At 39.1% G+C, this 19,040-nt stretch overlaps 1 protein-coding gene across 4 annotated transcripts in view; it reads left to right on the forward strand.

Moving 5' to 3' along the window:
* The window catches only part of ZRANB1 (zinc finger RANBP2-type containing 1), a 70,270-nt gene that overhangs the window by 39,539 nt on the left and 11,691 nt on the right, over window positions 1-19,040 (forward strand). For all 4 annotated transcript variants that reach the window (XM_042238529.2, XM_027960504.3, XM_042238530.2 and 1 more), the window contains 4 exons: window positions 9,032-9,219; window positions 13,273-13,426; window positions 15,788-15,859; window positions 18,671-18,869. In XM_042238529.2, coding sequence (XP_042094463.1) covers window positions 9,032-9,219; window positions 13,273-13,426; window positions 15,788-15,859; window positions 18,671-18,869 — 613 coding nt within the window. The remainder of the gene's footprint in view (window positions 1-9,031; window positions 9,220-13,272; window positions 13,427-15,787; window positions 15,860-18,670; window positions 18,870-19,040) is intronic.

Raw genomic sequence — 19,040 nt, forward strand, 5'->3', positions numbered from 1 at the left:
ACAAATATAATACATTGAACACCAAATGCTTTTGAAATAGGTTTTTCAGTTGTTAGTACTTTGCCATATTTTGAGCTTTCTTTTTTTTTTTGTCTCCGTCTCACTCTTTCTGTAAGAGCTTTTCCTGAGCAACTTCAGAGTTAGCTCCAGATGTCATGACATTTACCCCTAAATATTTCAGCATTGTATGTTTTAAGAACACATTTCTCCTGTATATTCACACAGTGTAATTATCCAGAAACTCTAATATCTGAAGACCATATTCAGCTTCACTATTAGTTTCACTAATAACTTTTGTTCCAACTCCATTCAGTCAAGGTTATTTAGTTGTTTTATCTCCTGTAATCTAAACAGTACCTCAGGTGGTTTTTATTTTTGTTTTTTGTTTACTCATGTCATTACCATTTTCAGAGGCCAGACCATTTGTTTTACAGAAAGAGCCTCAGTTGGATGTGATTAGGTGAATATAAACATTTATCTTTTGAGGAGGAGGAGGGAGGAACACTACATAGGTGATTTTTTTGAAGCAAGACCTCTAATATCTCTGAATATTGTCCTTTTGTCATTGTTTTCCTTTAAAAAATTGAATTGTGATGAAATATACATAACAAAATTTGCCATCTTAACTGTTTTTAAGTGTATGTATGGTTCAATGGCTTTGGTACATTCACATTATTCTGCAACATAAATAACCATTATCTGTGTCCAGAACTTTCTCCCCCTTGCAGAATTGAACTCTGCATACAGTAAGTCCCCATTCCCTCTTTCCCTGCTCCTGGCCGCTGCCACTCTCCTGTCACTGTGAATTTGACTAGTCTGGGTGCCTCAGAGGTGGAGTTGTATGCTGTTTGTCCGTTTGTGACTGCTTATTTCATTTAGTGTAAAGTCTTCAAGGTTTATCCATGTTGTAACGTGTCAGAATTTCCTTTTTTTTTTAAGTTGAAATAATTCCATTTCATATATGCCTCACTTTGTCTATTCATTTGTCGATGGACATAGCGGTAGTTTCTTGTTTTATCAAACTTGACATTGTATACTGACTTCCTTTATGAGTTTAATTCATACTTGAATAATAAAAGCAGAGCACCCTCATTGTAGAATATGTCAGAGGTAAGAGACATTATGAAGAAAATACAGTTTATGCTATCTCTGTATAGAAGAAATCTTTCGTGTGTGTATTTTGTGCATTTTGAGTATTCAGTTTTTAATATTTTTATGTAAATGAAATACATTCTTTTGTTGAAGTTTACATTTTGAAGTAATTAAAATAATTTCATCTTTAAAAAAATGAATTGTGCTATGACTTTGAGTTGCCATACTTTGTTAACCTAGCTCTTATTACTGGCCTTTGATTTATTTGGAAATTTTTTATTCTCATAATGTTTTGAGGAATAAAATTGCTAGCATTTTTGATGCTTTTTTTCGATTCCCAGAAATGGGGTAATAGGATGAAATGATATAAATGTGTCACAGGTATTTTATGCATATTAGTAAATTGCTTCCTGGAAGGACTGGACTGGTTATATTCTCATCACTGTAAGAGACTGCTTGTATAGCTGTACCTTTGCTGATGTTTGTTATTAAAAGAAGCAAGCTATCTCATTTAGTCAGTCATTTGTATTTTTTTCTGTGAATTGATTTATGTCTTCTATTTTTCTTTGTGATTTTATGAAGTTGTCTGAAGTTTTTGTGAATATAAATAATGTTTATATTACAGATATGTACCATTTATGTTTGTTGAACATTTTCTTTACCCTTGTTTTTGTGGGGAGAGTTACAGCATTTTGTCTTTCACCATCTTTTTTTTAAACTGAGGATTAAAATGTTTTTTCCAAGTAATTTCCATTTTGATTGATTAAATTCTCCTTTAATTTGGGTGGTTCTGTCTTACATAAAATAGTTCTGCTTCATTTGTTTTGAGGCTCTTTATTTTGATTTTTGTTTTTTATATCAGTATCGCACTTCTGCTTAAACAATTATGGCTTTATTAGATATCTTAAAATCTCAAAGGCAAATGTCCAACCTGTTCCACCCTCCCATTGCTTTTCAGAGTTGTCTTAATTTTCACCTTTTCTTTGTCCATTCATGTACACGTTCAGATGATCATTAACTGTGCTCCCAAGTACTCAGAAAGAAGTCAGGGCTCTCAGTTTGTGGTCTGGACAGTGTAGTGTGATAATTTTAGGAGAGGAAATAAAGGAGGCTAGGACAGTAAGTCTGTACCCTAATCTCATTGGGAAATTCGGAGAGGACTTTCAGGAAGAGATGACATCTAAGCCAGAACCTTAGAAGAGGGGAAAGAGTGTTTCTGTCAGAGGGAATTGCTTTCGTTTAGACCCCAGAGGCTAGGGAGCGTGGCCCATCCATTCATTTGAAGTCTGCAGGTTGGAGTGTAGAATGGGAGCTGTGAGAGATGGCTGTAGGGTAATGCTGGGCCTTTCAAGCCTTTTAATCTGGTTACAGATTGTGTAAGGGCACAATTGCTTAGTGTAAGGGCAGTGGTAAACATTTGGAAGGGGACTGCCTTCATCTGATGTGTGGGTGGGAAGCTCATTCCAGTCAGCGTCTAGAGACTAGATTGGGGGGGCGGGGCGGGCAGCACTGGCGGCAGATCACCTAGAAGGAGATGACGGCAGTCCAGATAAGAAAGAGTGCAGCCTTGACCTGAGGTCGAAACAGTGGTGGGTGGAATAAGGGGGATATATTTGAGAGAGACTTTAGTGGCTCAGAGGTTAAAGCGTCTGCTCGCGATGCAGGAGACCTGGCTTCAATCCCCGGGTCGGGAAGATCCCCTGGAGAAGGAAATGGCAACCCACTCCAGTACTCTTGCCTGGAGAATCCCATGGATGGAGGAGCCTGGTAGGCTACAGTCCACGGGGTCGCAAAGAGTCGGACACAACTGAGCAACTTCACTTTTCACTTTACAAAGGTAGGATGGGTAAAACTTGGAAGAATAGATATTGGAGTTGAGGCGAGAATTAAGAAAGATACTCGGGTTTTTGGCTTGGACACTTGGGTTGGCTATTAGTATTGTTTTTCTGAGATATCAAAGACAGGAAGTTCTGTTTTAGGCATGCTATAGTGAGAATGTCTGAAACTTTGGGAGAAAATTTACCACTCAGTTTTATGTGGATTTTTATGTGGATTGTTCTGGGGCCCTGAGTGTTTTCTGAAGCTGTGGAACCTTCTCTTGCAGTAGCAAATTATAGCAGCTTCCTTGTTTTCTGCTTCTTTCTGAGGACCTTATCAGGATGAACTAATACCTTTTCCAATCTGATGATTCTCTTCTTAATTCTATCAATATTTTGGCTAGAAGAAGAGTTATGTGAACATAATCTAAAAAGTATAAAGTTATGCCATGAGAGGTTTTATTTTTATCTATCTGCCCCTTTTAAAATGCTTATTTACTCTATAATTTTCTCACTTGTAAAAGAGAGTAGCTAGACTTAGTCTCTTCACTTTCATGCGTTGGAGAAGGAAATGGCAACCCACTCCAGTGTTCTTGCCTGGAGAATCCCAGGGACGGGGGAGCCTGGTGGGCTGCCGACTATGGGGTCTGGCACGACTGAAGCGACTTAACAGCAGCAGCAGACTTGGTCTAATTCAGTTCCTCTTAGAAGGCTGATCTAAAATGGTATAACTTTAAACATCTAATGATTAGTTTTAAATTTGTGCAGGATAGCTTGACAGTAGAGCAGATGAGATTTTTTTCTTGAAGAATTTTAATATCCCTTCAGTTGACTTTTTGACAACATTTTAAGTAACCATTCTAATTTGAACTCACATTCATCTTTAACCCATTAATGTTGTTCCTCATCTCTGATCGCCTTCCCAAAATAACTTTGTGACATGTTCCTTTCTACCCTTCCATTGTGCTTTAGCAGTAATTCTTCCTGCATGGCAAGGTATCTGTCCATTCAGCTGTTTTTTGGTGACTGTGGGGACTTGTATTTCCACGGCAGTTAGCAATGATCAGAGATGTGAGAGGGTAAGAGCTCGAAAGTGTAAACTGCGTTTATCGTCGCTCGTCGTGATTAATAATGGAACATTTAAAGAGGCTCCTTAGATTATTATTTTTACTTCCCTATCATTTGAATTCATTTTTCTAAAGAGGATGTTTCTGGGAGTTCCCTGGTTAGTGGTTAGGATTCTCAGCCTTCACTGCTTGTAGCCCAGGTTCAATCCGTGGTTGGGAAATGGAGCCCACAGGCCACACGACACAGACAGAAATAAATAGAGAGGATCTTTTCATAACGAAGTAAGTTTATTGAATGAATTGAATAGAAGCTTATCTTGATAAAGTGTAGATTCAATTAAGAATTTGTTTCCAATTTATGATTTTCACATCTTGGTTTTTTGAAAAGGTATTGTTTACTAGCACTATTCTAGGAATAGAAATGATAGATTTTGACTTGTTGCCGTTGGTTATTATGTGAAAAATGCATCTAGAAGGTGATTTGTTTGGTCTTCTCAAACTGTTTTTGGGATTGCCATGAGCTTTCATATACTTAAGATACACCTAAAAATATCGAGGTCATTTTATTTAAAAAACAGCTTCTATTTGAGTATTGAGAGTGATGGTTGTATCTGTCTTAAGTTCATCTTTGAACTGTAGCCAAATGGTTAGGAGTCTGAAGAACTGGATGGTCAAGTTTCCTTTTTAGTATGCAAAGACAGTTAAGGGAATTAGACTCCAAGTAGAGGAAAACTGTCCAGACGTTGTAGCCACCGACATCTGCATCTTTCTACTGACCAGAGTAAAGGGCATTCTGAACATTACCACTTAAAAACTAACTTTTCTCTTTAAGGGCTCCTGAAATTGTGCCAGCTGACTCCAAGTCCACCCTGACCCCACAGCATAAAGCATGCTGTGATGTCACAGCTACCATAGAACTCCAGGGTAGTGTTGAGCTGGCCCATGTGGGCTCAGGTAAGTCCTGGCTTTTTTTTTACCATTTGGCATTCTTTTCAAAGTTAGTTACCATGATGATTTTATGTCAAAAGAAACAAGGCAAAACTTTGAAAACTGTGCCATATATGGGGGAAAAAATAAGTCTGTTTTCTAAATATCTATGAGCCAGCTCCATATTCTAACCAACGGAGTTCCATAGTAGCTGTGAAGTCCTCCGTGAGTTGTGACCTGTGACTTCAGAATATGTTAAATTCTACTCCTGGCCCACCTTACAGAACAGTATGAGGTTTTTTTTCTTCTTCTTCTTCTTCATTTCACTTATTCTGAGGTCTCTATGTTTTTAAAAGTATTTTAACTTTATCAGTAACTATGTATCACCACTTAGCTAGTGTATGTTTCAATCAATTTTGAATGGGTAATGGTACTGCCAATTAGTTTTTAAAGTTAATCTTCTCAGAGTGCCTTCAGCTGTCTTTTTAATTGGTTTTCATAACATGGGCTTCCCTGGTTGCTCAGAAGGTAAAGAATCTGCCTGCAGTGCAGGAGACCTGGGTTCAGTCAGCTGGGTTGGAAAGATCTCCAGTATTCTTTCCTGGAGAATTTATGGACAGAGGAGCCTGGTGGGCTGCAGTCCATGATGCCGCAGAGTCAGACATGACTGAGTGACTAACGCTTTCACTTTCACTTGGAGTAGGAGGGGACAGAGCGTGTAATATATGTTTGTTAAATTTTCAGACCAACATATTAGAGAAAGAACCTTCCCTTAACTGTTGGAGTTAGTCTGAGATGTCAGTAACCTAGAAAGCTTGTATACGTTACCTATTTCTGTTCTACTGGGACTTTCCAGTTTTTTCATGGTCTTTGTGGCATTAAGTGAGGTTTTACCACTTAGATTTATTTACTGTATTTTCCTACTTACCACTTCTTTTACTTTCTTCCTGCTTTCCTTTTATCCCCTAATGTTAAAAGGTGGTAAAAATGTTATGTGAAGGACTCAAAGACATTTTCTTAGTTGCTTTGCATATAATCTGATGTTTTTTTCCTCCCTAAGGAAACATGTGTAGCTAAAACTTAAAATCTCAGTATAGGTCAGATCCTTTAGACACCATGTTGACAGTGAAAACCCATCTGTGAAGAAACTTTAATCACTAGCTCCTCTTGAGCAGTGTGTAAGTGATATACAACAAACATTTGGACAGTTCATTGACATTCTTGTGAAATTTGATTTGTAATAAATTTACTGATCTTTCATAGCCCAGAATTCACCCAGCAGTAACTGAAACTAAGAGCTCTTAATTATGATTAATGAAAAGAATGGAATTATGTATTCTTAAAATATTAGACAATGAAGTATTTTTCTTTTAAATGTTATTTTGTCTCTGTAGTTGAATTCGTGTTTTTCGTGTTCTAGAAAGTTTGGAGATTTATTTTATGCTCTGAAGAATAGAGAAAAAGATCTCTGTTCACCTTCATTTTCTGCCCTCCGGTATATATTCCAGGCTAAGGGCAGCAGCATTTCGCATTTACAGTTTAATGCAGAGCCTTGTGGTCAGGGAAAGTAGTTGTTTTTGAGATCTTGGATTAGGCTAAATAGAAATCAGTTTGTATGTATGTATGTCAGCTTTATTGAGATGTAATTCACATACCATGCAGTTCATCATTTGAAGTCCTGTTTTTGGTAAAGTACATGAAGTGTGAAGGCAGACTGTAAGTCACAATTCCCAGGCACAGCTGCTGAATTTGTGGTGCTGTTTGGTGTGCACTCCTCCCCACCTTTGACTGGCTAATTAGCTTCTAGTTACAGAAATCCTTTAGAAACATTAGAGAGGAAATGAATTCTTGAGCATGAGCGTGTATTTCTGAGGTGAGATCCTTCCAGACATCAGCTGTGTGATGAGTTAAAATAGTGAAGACAGCAATTTAGAAGATGTCTTCTCCAACCAGAAAAGCACAGTTAGTTGGCATTTACTTTTAGATTACCTCATCTTTGGGAAACAAAAAAATATGGGGGTGTATATATATATACACACACTGTCTCTCGTGTGTATACATGTACTGTGTAGGTCTTCCTCTTTTTTCAGGGAAATTGATCAGAACTTTTTGGTCCTTTTGTTGCTTTTGAAAGTGCTTAGAACATTTTTTATATCACACAAAATTTTATAGACGCATATAATTTTAGGCTGAAGCTAAAAACTGTAAAAGGTACAGTGATACTGCACCTAGGAGTAGTTAACAGCTTTGCTAGAGCTGAAGTGAAAAGTTGTTGCCTTCGTAAGGAAGTAGTGTATACATGAAATGGAACAGGGCATGTTCAGTTAAAAAAAAGCTGCATTAAATTATTCAAAATGTTATGAACCCTACTAGATTATTTCCATCTGTTCATTAAAACAGGTAGATTTTAGATTTCTGTGTCTGATCTCCAGGCTTGCTCTTTTGAGAAGTCCACCTCTTTTTATCTCATGCCAGCTATATTACGTTTCAGCCCTGATGACATCTCCAAGGCGCTGTGCCTCTTAAGGTTTTGTTGAAGTCCTTTATGTGTTGGAGTGGGGGCTACAGCTGTCCTTAGGTGTTTATGTTGAGGAATGTATTAACCTATATTGCTGTGAAATAAAAATTTATCTAGGAAGGTATTATCATTTGAAACCATGGGTTCTTAACCTGAAAAATGTTGTTTCAGGGGTTGGGGGTCATCTTTCTGGGGAGAGGATCTGTTTTTGCAGAAGGGATCTTTGATCCCAGAGTTGGAAAACTTTGAAGCTGGCTTTTTATGGTTCACAAGTATGATGAAGGGCTGTTTTGAGCATAGGAATCATGTTTTTACGTTTCTCACATTGCCTGGCATATTGCTGTCTGTTTCATGGGCATTCAGTGAATGTGGGAATTATCATTTTAAAGCTTTGTTATTGTTAATAACGGGGGAGATTGTGGCATTGAACCAGTCTATTACACTTTAAGGAACAAGTCATATTTATCTAATTCCTAATTCAAGATAGCAGTTTAAAATGCAAGTATACTAAGATATTTTTAGCTAGTAGCAGCATTTTATGTAACAAATTTTTCTTGATGTAGTTTAGGAAGCAGTTATTTAGTCCTGCAGTCTTGGGGTGGGGGTGTGTGTGTGTACCACTATTTGTGGTAAATGTGAAGCTAACCTGCACCTTCATATTTTTGCCAAGGTTATTTGCTTATTATTCATAGATACACTGCACTTACTAAATAAGATTTCTGTTATTATCTAACATTAATTTGTGTTAAGAATAATAACATAGTTTAATGGGAACAGAAAGTTCTTTATGGATTTGGGAAAATTGGAAACTTGTTTTGTACTTCTACCCCCAACTGGTTTATCGAATTTCGTTTTAGCATATTTCTATTCAGAATTATCTAGCTCAAGTTTTATTATATTAATAATTTAATAATTCTTAATGGGTATAAGGAAGACTTGACTGTGAGAAATTCTGAAATCAAAGTATTGCTAACTTTTACTTACATTAAACATTTATTTTAACTGCTTTTAATTGTCTCAGTTAACAGCAATGTGGAAGGAAAGCTGAGCATTTACTTTGATTCAGCTTTAAAAATGCAGCATAGGGACACCCCTGGTGGTCCAGTGGTTAGGATTTGGCGCTTTTACTGCCAAGGACCAGGGTTTGATCCCTGGAGGGGAACTAAGGTCCTGCAAAGCCACTCAGTGCAACCATAAAAAGGGAGGGGGTCAGAATAAAGGGCAGAACTTGCCCAACAGCGGCAGCAAGCACATCCTTGTGTCCTTGGTTTCTGCAGAACCAGGACCAGAAAACAGGGGCTTTAATGTCTTCACACTAGATGGTTGATCTTTGATCCTCTTAATATATTCTAATAATTTCTCTAAACTTTACCAGAGCATGGAGCCAGCACTAATGGGATGGTAAGTGCCCAGCTAGGCAGTTCTAGTTCTGGAAGGAAATGAAAGGGAAAGGAATACACTGTCATTTCTTTGTATTCTTTAGGACATTTGAATGATGCCCTGGGATCCAGGAATCACAGAGAATCAGAGTTTTGAGTGACTGCTACAGGTTTGTGCTTTTTGAAGAAAAATAGAAATAAATTTATTTTCTGTCTTGATGCTTGTTTTAGGTGTTGTAGAAGGTGATTTAGCTGCTATTGAAGCTTACAAATCGTCGGGAGGGGACATTGCCCGCCAGCTCACTGCAGATGAAGTCCGCTTGCTGAATCGCCCTTCTGCTTTCGATGTTGGCTATACTCTGGTACATCTGGCTATACGTTTTCAGAGGCAGGATATGCTAGCAATATTGCTTACAGAGGTGAGTGTGGCATTCTGATTAAATATTCTTTAATAAGAAGGAAATGTGTTCTTTAGGTTTTATTTTTGATGTTTTAATATTTCTCAGTTCTTAAATGTTTTAGATTTGATCAGCCCTCTTTTAAAAATGACATTTAAAATTAAGAGACTTCAACAGAAGGGATATGTGTTTTTTAAAACAGGACGTTTTGCCACAATGATTGAGTCATATGTTTGATTAAAAAAAACCCGAAATGCATTAGTCATTCATTCAGCTAACAAATGTTTACTGAGTACCTGCCATGTTGAAGGCACTGGGCATAAAGGGGTGTATGGTGAAGACGCTGGCTCCTCCTTCAGTGACTCTCCAGTTACAGTGATTCTGTACAGATGCAGTTTCATAGATGGAAGGGCCCGGTGCTGTGGGGAGTACTTGAGAAAAGTGTTCTGCGGTACCTTACTTACCTTCTTACCCGCAGCAGGTAATGTTTTAGCTGAGATCTGAAGGAGTAGGATGAGTTAGCTTCAAAATAGGTGGAAAAACGGCTTTGAGGAGGCTCTTCAGAGGCAGGGGTGGTGGTGTTTGTGGCGAATTCGGAGCTGGTGGGCAGCTCAGCGTGGTTATATGGCGGATGGGATGAGAGAGAGACAAGTAGGGGATGCAGTAAGAAGGATCTTCTAGGCCAAAGACCTGGAAGATGATTCTGAGGGCAGTTAAAGGCTTTGAAAAGGCTTAGGTAGAGGGACAGTGGACTGAGAGGATGAGAGTGTTTTGGCCACTGGAATTTGAGAGGGGCGAGCCTGGGTAGGACACTGCCGTGATGCTGGCAGGAATTCCGCTGGGACAGTGATGGCAGTGGCCGGTTTGAGAGAGATGCTGAAGATGCCAGCCGAGTTAAGTGGATGGACTGGCTGTGGGGAGTAATGGTGGGTGGGCGTCAAAGTGGCTTTTGGGTTTCTAGATTAGGTAACTGGGTAGATGTTACAAGTAACAGAGGTTGGAATGAATTAATTAGGATGTGACTGTATCATCCAGGCTTTTTTTTAAATAAGAGAAATAGCTTAAAAGTGCAGAGTGTTTGATTAGTTGTTGATTCAGATCCATTGTGGTCAGTATACTCCTTCTGTGTATGCTTGTTTGCGTATTTGAGCTCTCCAGTATCTGGAAACATTTATGCACAGAGCATAAAGTGGGAGGAGTGGTTAAGAAATATGAATGTTAGGTAGAGGCATGATTGAGACCGCTCGCCATTGTGTTTAGTTTCTAAGAGTCCAGTTAAACCAGGGGCAGGGTAGGGCTTGAGAGACAGTCATGCTGAAAGCAAAGGGCAGGCTTACTGAAGACAGGGCTTCCCTGGCGGCTCAGATGGCGAAGAATCTGCCTTTAATGCAGGAGACCCGAGTTTGATCCCCAGGTTGGGAAGACCCCCTGGAGAAGGGAATGGCAACCCACTCCAATATTCTCGCCTGGAGAATCCCAAGGACAGAGGAGCCTGGTGGGCTACAGTCCGTGGGATTGCAAAGAATCGGACACAACTTGGCAACTAAGCAGCAGCAGCAGCAGTGGGTTCCCTTCTGGCTGGTAGAGGTCTCTGAGAAGGTTCTGGAGGGACTAGTGTAAGCCATCAGCCTCCTAAGAGCATTCCGAGGACTCACAGTGGGAAGACAGTAGAACCCCAGTGTATTTATTTACAGCTGGGTAACAGATCCCCTCAAAACTTAGCAGCTTACCACAACAAACACTTGTTATCACAGTTTCTGAGAGTAAGGAATCCAGGAGCAGCTTAGCTGATTTTGGCTCAAGGTCTCATGAGGTTCCAAATTGCCAGGGCTACTGTTGTCAAGAGGCTCGACTGGGGCTAGAGGCTGTGGTTCTAAGTACACTCATGTGGGTGTTGGCAGGAGGCTTCAGGTCCTTGTCCTGTGGGCCTGTCCTGTGGGCCTGTCCGTAGGGTTTCGTGTCACGTGCTGGCTGGTCTTTCCTTGAGCAAGTGAACCGAGAGAACATGAGGAAGAGAGGGGGAGTGTGAGAGAGTGAGTGAGGTGGAAACCACAGTGTCTTTTCTGTATAGCCTAATGTAGGAAGTGATACTCCATCATTTCTGCCATATTCTGTGGTACACATGGACCAGCCCTGGCACACACCATGGGGGAGGTGGAGAGGATGCTTGTTTTCGGGAAAGAACGGAGTCGGTGGTGGAATTTAGTCTCCGTGGTGTGTGCACTCCACAGGACAGAATTGAAGGGGTCAGTAGGGAGACTGGGATGGGGGAGCATGAGTCTGGGCTGAGGGCTGTGTCTGCAGACGGGGCATGGAGCCAGCCAGGGCCTTCGGGGTTAAGAACAGGAGAGCGTTACATTTTGGGAATGTGTGTCTGGGGCTGGGGGCTTACTTAATGGGATTTTAAACCGTGAGCCCTGTTTGTAGTCTGGTGGAATAAATGGACTGCTTTTCAAACTGTTGTTTTTAAATATATAAAACAGAAAATAGATTTGCAAAGGAAATCAGTTACAATGAAACATATAGTTGTCAGAATATTAAATTTGTGATGTATAAGAACATGCATTTTAAATGTAGGCAAATGAAATGAAGGATTTAAATTAAATTGAACTTCCTGTTCTAGTTCATGGACCCTTCCCAAGTTCATGGGCCCTAAATTAGCAAGTAGGCTAAGGAGCTGATGGAGAGTCATGAGGCTGAAGAGGCTGGGAGATAAGGGGCAGGGTTCAGGGGCAAGCGCTTAAGGATGGTGGCGGGAGGAGAGGTTTAGCAGTCAGTCACTAGTTCTAAGGTTTCTTTTGAGGTGTTCAGTGTTCAAAATCTCCCCAGGATTTTGCAAAGGGACTAAGGGTTAGCAGTTTCGAAAAAGCTATTTTTGAGTTTACTTTTTTGAGATCCATTTTAATGCTGTTATTTGAGAAATAGTTATATTCTGAAAATATTTAATATTTTTCCACAATTTGTTGCTTAGGTTGGGCTTGTGGAGTTCAGGTGTGGTGACAACTTCACCGTCAGTGTTAATCCTGGCCAGTAATGTTTAGAACTGAATTTTCATGCAAGGATTTTTAGAAGGGGGTGTCTGATGGTTGTCATGAGTATACAGGGTGTTTGAAACACTGTTCACTTACCTCAGTAGTCATTACAATTAAGTGTGTCCACGTATGTTATGTAGATGGCAGTGTCATAAAACTTTGTGTGTGGCTTTATTGGAAGATCTGCTGCTCCAAGCCCCACTTGTGACTGGAAGTCTGTTCATGAAGGTCGCCCAGGTTAGTGGCTGCAGCTGTAGTGACAGAGTGGAGGGTCACAGCAGACTCATTTCCTCTCGAGTAGATGGATCCTCACCTTGGGTTTCAGGATTCTCTGTGTATAGATTTCTTGAGCTCCACAGAGGAAGACAACTTAAATGTAAGATAATGTTTTTTCATCCTTTGTTGTTGTTCATCATTTTTAAAAGGACAGGAAAGTTCTTGCTCAGGTTTCATTCCTGTTGAGTTGTACTACTTCAGAGCTTTGTTGTCTGCTCTACACTTGGGGAAGCCAGCTGCTTTTTAAAAAATACAAAATTATAGGGACTTCCCTGATGGTCCAGTGGTTAAGATGCTTCCCCTGCAAGCAGTGTGGGTTTGATCCCTGGTTGGGGAACTAAGATCCTGCTTCTACTTTCCTCTTTCTCTGTGAGCTGGCATTCCCTGTTTAAGAATGTTTTTATTAAGGGCCTGATGGTTATTCTTAACTTTGCTTTCTGTACTCATTCCCTCTCCTGTGATGAACCTTTGTGAACAGCTCTGTGTTACATACATTTTTATATGCTTGTTTGTATATTTCCTTGGGATAAATGCCACTAAAAATTACTGAATTACTGAATCGAGAGGGTAAAGCATTTTTATCACTGTTTCCCAGGAAAGTTGTACTGATATATACTGTTGAGGACTTAACACCAATATCTCATATATTTAAAATAAAAACACCTTAAGTTACTGGGAAGTTTCGGTAATTTCTTTTTAATGCTGTTGATTTCTGCTTCCAGTGATGATGAATGAGATGTAGAGGAAAGTGTCTTTTGTATTTAAGGTGTCTCAACAAGCTGCAAAGTGTATTCCTGCAATGGTGTGTCCTGAACTGACAGAGCAGATCCGTCGTGAGATCGCTGCCTCTCTTCACCAGAGAAAGGGGGACTTTGCTTGCTATTTCCTAACTGACCTTGTAACATTTACATTGCCAGCAGGTAACTCCAAGTCTCTTTGTGAAAACAGACTTCCGCTTTATTATATTCTTTCAATGTCTGAATGAAAATGATTCTGTTAGAAAACAGATAGCCACTATTAGTGGCTATCAACTTGACTGTCCTGTTTTACTGAAAGTAATCACTGTATAGGCCATTTATAAACTAATGGTATAGAGCTGAGAGGAAGACAGCAGCTGGTAATAACTGACTTCTTTGTGTGCCTCAGATATTTTTAAGAATCTGTTTTATCCACTTCTTTTTTTCTGTTTTTTAGAGTGTTATGAATCAGGTTTTTTCTTTTTCTTTTCACATGTGTTTATTATTTTTAAATTAGATAACTATTGGTTACCTGATATTAGGAGATAAGATCAGAACATGGGTTTTTGATGGGTAGATACAAATTATTTGAATCAAAGAGACTGGCATTCTTTTGAAAGCGTCATTGCTTTACTTCGCTCATTATGTTAATTTCTACTATATTTGTGAAGCAACTTTATATTTTCCAGTTCCATGACAAGTGGAAATGTTTTCCAGGTTGTTTTTTCTCAGTTGACACTGAATGAATACACTGAACACCTAAAGTTTCTAAGTAAAACTTAGATTTTGGTTTTGAGTGTTCTGAGCTTTCTATTTTAAGCTTATATTAAGATGTGAGCAGAGGTATTTACAAAATGATAGGAAATTACAACCAAGCCTTACAAAATTAGACAAATTTCATTTCAAATGCACTCTATATATATTTAAACTTATTACACTGAGTGATTAGATTTTATTTTGAATTGAAAATAGTTCTGTAGTTTAAAAAAATGTTGTAAGGGTAATCATGCTTTTTATTCTAGACTACTCAATTAGTAAACTGAATAGAGCATAGAAAATTTCAGGAAGGTGATAAAAACAAATTTGTGTGCCAAAAGGAATGGTTCATTGACTTTGGTAAGAAGATTCTAAAGTCTGCAAAAACAGTTCTGAGCAGAGATTGAGCGTGGCGGAGGTGGGGCGGCAGAAAACAGACAGAATTTGTCTGTTGTTATTTTAAGCTGAGTATCAGAGACCTCTGTTCTTCTTCTGTTTTGTTTTTTGTTTTTCCTTTAATTTCAGCTATATTAAGTTGTCATTAACAGAAAATTATAAGATTTTAAGATGTACATTGTGGTGATTTGGGGCTTCCCTGATAGCTCAGTTGGTAAAGAATCCGCCTGCAATGTGGTTCCTGGTCAGGAAGATCCGCTGGAGAAGGGATAGGCTACCCACTCCAGTATTCTTGGGCTTCCCTTGTGGCTTGGCTGGTAAAGAATCTGCCTGCAATGCTGGAGACCTGGGTTTGATCCCTGGGTTGGGAAGATCCCCTGGAGAAGGGAAGACCTACCCACTCCAGTATTCTGCCTAGAGAATTCCATGGTGATTTGATTCACACATAAATTATGAAAGGATCCCCCCCGACCCCCACCCAGTCTAGTTAGTTAACACACTTATTACCTCGCCTTGTATTTATCTATTTATATTTTGGGTGAAAACATTTATGTTTTGTTCTCTTAGAGAATTTCAAGTGTACAATACAGTGTTACTGATTATCATCACTACGCTTTACATTAAATCCCATCCTTCTTCATCTTATGGCTTATAGTTTGTACTTTCACCAGTTTCTCCCCATCTGTTTTTTTTTTTAAGATCCGTATATAAGTGATGCCAAGCAGTATTTGTCTTCTTCTGTTGAACTTATTTCGCTTAGCATAGCATCTCCAAGGCCCTTCTGTGTGTTGCAGATGGCACGATGCTTGCTTTCTCATGGTTTGGTAACCCATCTACTTTACATTTATTCACCATTGATAGACACTTCGATTGTTTTCGTATGTTGGCTATTTCGAGTAACATTGCAGCCAGCGTGGGGATACAGGTTTGTCATCTCTATTGTCTGCATACCCAGAAGTGAGATCGCTGGATCATTTTTGATAGTTTTATGTTTTTGAGGATCCTCCATAACGTTTTCCATAGTGGAAGCCCTTCTCCAGTTTACATTCCCACCAGTGGTGCACAGGGGTTCCCTTTTCTCTGCGTTCTTGTCTGTATTTGTTATCTCTTGTCTTTTTGATAATAGCTGATTATTATTACTGGTTCAGATGCTTTTCGTCTTACTATTTGTAGATAGATCACTGTTTTGACAATGAAGTACAGAAAGGAACTATTCTGCACCTCATATACACAACTCATGAGATACATGCATGTTTTTTTAAAAGACGCTGCTTGACAGTCTTCAGTGGAAAGGGACTTATTTTAGAGGAAGTTACTGTTAGATATTGGCATCAAATTTTTTAAGTTATGAGGCATTTAAAGATTTTTTTAAGACAAGGTTTTTCTTTGTAGATATTGAAGACTTGCCTCCAACAGTCCAAGAAAAATTATTTGATGAGGTGCTCGATAGAGATGTTCAAAAAGGTAAGCATGAAACTAATGAGTATAATTTAATTTTTAGTGATTTCAATAAATGTTTTGCTCTGCTTTGTAAGCTTTGGAGTAGTTTGGTGTATAGTCATCATATTTTATTTCTACTTTAAACTGAAAATGTATAAAGTCCTTAAGAACAGTATTATGCTCTTAAAACAGCTCATTCACAGCTCATAACTGTGGTAGAGTGAATAAAGCTATGAAAGTTCTAAAATCTTGGTTTTGTGTTTCCTATTCTAGGATGAGTATTTTTTCATAATAAACATTTTAAGAAAATAAATTATAAAGAATTTAAAAATTAAATAAATTATTCTAGGGCCTCAAGATGTTTCCATTACTTAAAAAGATTTATATTTCAATTGATCAGAATTTCTAGCTGTTTATTAGTATATTACATATACATTTTTTAACACTTCAGAGAATAGTTTCTTTCTTCCAAGGGCTTCCCTGGTGGTGCAGACGGTAAAGTGTCTGCCTGCAGTGTGGGAGACCCAGGTTCAATCCCTGGGTCAGGAAGATCCCCTGGAGAAGGAAATGGTAACCCAGTCCAGTATTCTTGCCTGGAAAATCCCATGGACTGAGGAGCCTGGTAGGCTACAGTCCACAGGGTCACAAAGAGTTGGACGTGACTGAGTGACTTCACTTTCTTTCTTCCAAATAGAGTATTTCTAAATTGCAGAAGAATGAAACTGAACATGTTACATTTATTTACTTACTTGCGTCTTTATTTATATTGTAGTTGACTTACAATATTGTGTTAATTTCTTCTGCTGTATAGCGAAGTGATTCTATTATACTTCAACATATGTTCTTTTTTATAGTCTTTTCCATTATGGTTTGTCACAAGATAATTGAATACGTTCCCTATGCTGTATAATAGGATCTTATTTATCTGTTTCATATATATTAGTTTCCATCTGCTAACCCCAAACTTCCACTCCATCCCCCCCCAGTCTTGGCCACAAGTCTATTCTCTGCGTCTGTGAATCTGTTGCCTGGAGAATTTCATTTATGTCATGTTTTAGCTTCCACATTCTAAGTGATGTCAGATGGTATTTGTCTTCCTGACTTCGCTTGGTATGGTGATCTCTAGGCCGTCTGTGTTGCTGCGACTGGCATGATCTCGTTCTGTTTTTGGCTGAGTAGTGTTCCATTGTGTCTGTGCACCATGTGTTTTCATCCACTCATCTCTCAAGGGACATTTCGGTTGTGTCCATGTCTTGGTTATCGTGAATAGGGTTGCTATGAACATAGGAGGAGTGTTTGTTTATTTCAGTTACGGTTTTGTCCAGGTATCTGCCCAGGAGTGGGATTGCTGAATCATATGGCAGCTCTATTTTAAAAAATTTTTTCAAGAACCTCCATACTGTTTTCCATATTGGCTGCACCGGTAGTGCACGAGGGTGTTTCCTTTTCTCTACACCCTCTCCAGGGTGTATTTGTATACTTTTAAATGATTATCACTCTGACCAGTGTGAGCTGGTATTTCATTGTAGTTTTGATTTGCATAATTCTAGTAATTAGCGTTGTTAAGTATCTTTTCATGTGCCTTTTGGACATCTGTATGTCTTTGGAGAAATGCCTGGTTAGGTCTTTTTGCCCATTTTTTAGTTGGGTGGTTTTTCTGTGGTTGTGTTACATGAGAGCTGTTTGTATATTTTAGAAGTTAAGCCCTTTTTTGGTGGCACTGTTTGCAGATATTTTCTCCCTTCCAAACATTGTCATCTCTTTTTGTTTATGGTGTCCTTTGCTGTGCAAAAGCTTTTAAGTTCGATTAGGTCTCATTTGTTTATTTTGGTTTTTTCTATTGCCTTGGAAGACTGACCTAAGAAAATATTAGTACAGTTTATGTCAGAGAATGTTTTGCCTTTGTTCTTCTCTAGGAGTTCTATGATATCATGTCATATATTTAAATCTTTAAGTCATTTTGAGCATATTTTTGTATTTGTTGTGAAGATGTGTTCTAACTTTATTGATTTACATGAAGCTGTTCAACACTGCTTGTTGAAGAGGCTTTTTTCCCATTGTATAGTCTTACCTCCTTTGTGGAAGATAATTGGCCATAGGTGTGTGAGTTTATTTCTGGGCTGTTTTGTTCCACTGAGCTATGTGTCTTTTTTGTGTGTGAATACCATGGTGTTTTGATTACTGTAGCTTTACAGTCTTATCTGAAGTTTGGGAGGGTTGGACCTCCTCCTTTTTCTTTTTAAAAATTGTATTTCTTTTCTGGCCATGCTGGGTCTTCGTAGCTGTGTGGGCCTTTCTCTAGTGGAGAGCAGGGGCTACTCTCTAGTCGTGGTGTGTGGACTTGTTGCGGTGGCTTCTCTCGTGGAGCGTGGGCTCTGGCTGCGGCACGTGGGCTCAGTGGTTGTAGCTCCTGGGCTTTAGAGCGCAGACATGCTCAATAGTCGTGGTGCACGGGCGTAGTCGCTCCACGGCATGTGGGATCTTCCCAGATCAGGGGTTGAACCCACGTCTGCTGCATCGGCAGGCAGATTCTTTACCACTGAGACACCAAGGAAGCCTTTGCTTTGTTTTTTTTTCTCAGGAGTGCCTTGGCAATTCTGGATCTTTTATGGTTCCATATAAATTTTAGGATTATTTATTCTAGTTCTGTGAAAGATGTCTTGGGTAGTTTCATAGGAATTGCGTTAAATCTATAGGTTGCTTTAGGTAGTATGGCCATTTTAAGAATATTAATTCTTCGAGTCTTAAGAGCATGGGCTATCTTTCCATTTCTTTGAATCATCTTCAGTTTCCTTTATTGATGTTTTATATGAATATGTTAAATTCCTCATATAGAGTTAGAAGAAGAATCTCCAATTATAAACTGGTCTTTGGAATTGGCTACACGTTTGGACAGTCGACTGTATGCACTTTGGAACCGGACTGCAGGAGACTGCTTACTTGATTCAGTACTACAAGCTACCTGGGGCATTTACGACAAGGACTCGGTGCTTCGGAAAGCCCTGCATGACAGCCTGCATGACTGTTCACATTGGTGAGCTGACATCCTTCCCTTTTGAAATCCAAGACAGCACTAGCTGAAACCTGTCCTTACAGTGGTTGGATGCTTTTTGTCTGTTGTTTTTTTTATGGAAGCTGGGGGAGGGGGAAGCTTTGGTTTTAGACATTGAGACGCTTTGAACATTGCAGTGGTTTTTTACATGAT

This window comes from Ovis aries, chromosome 22 (genome assembly GCF_016772045.2).
Source record: "Ovis aries strain OAR_USU_Benz2616 breed Rambouillet chromosome 22, ARS-UI_Ramb_v3.0, whole genome shotgun sequence".
Classification (NCBI taxonomy): Eukaryota; Metazoa; Chordata; class Mammalia; order Artiodactyla; family Bovidae; genus Ovis; species Ovis aries.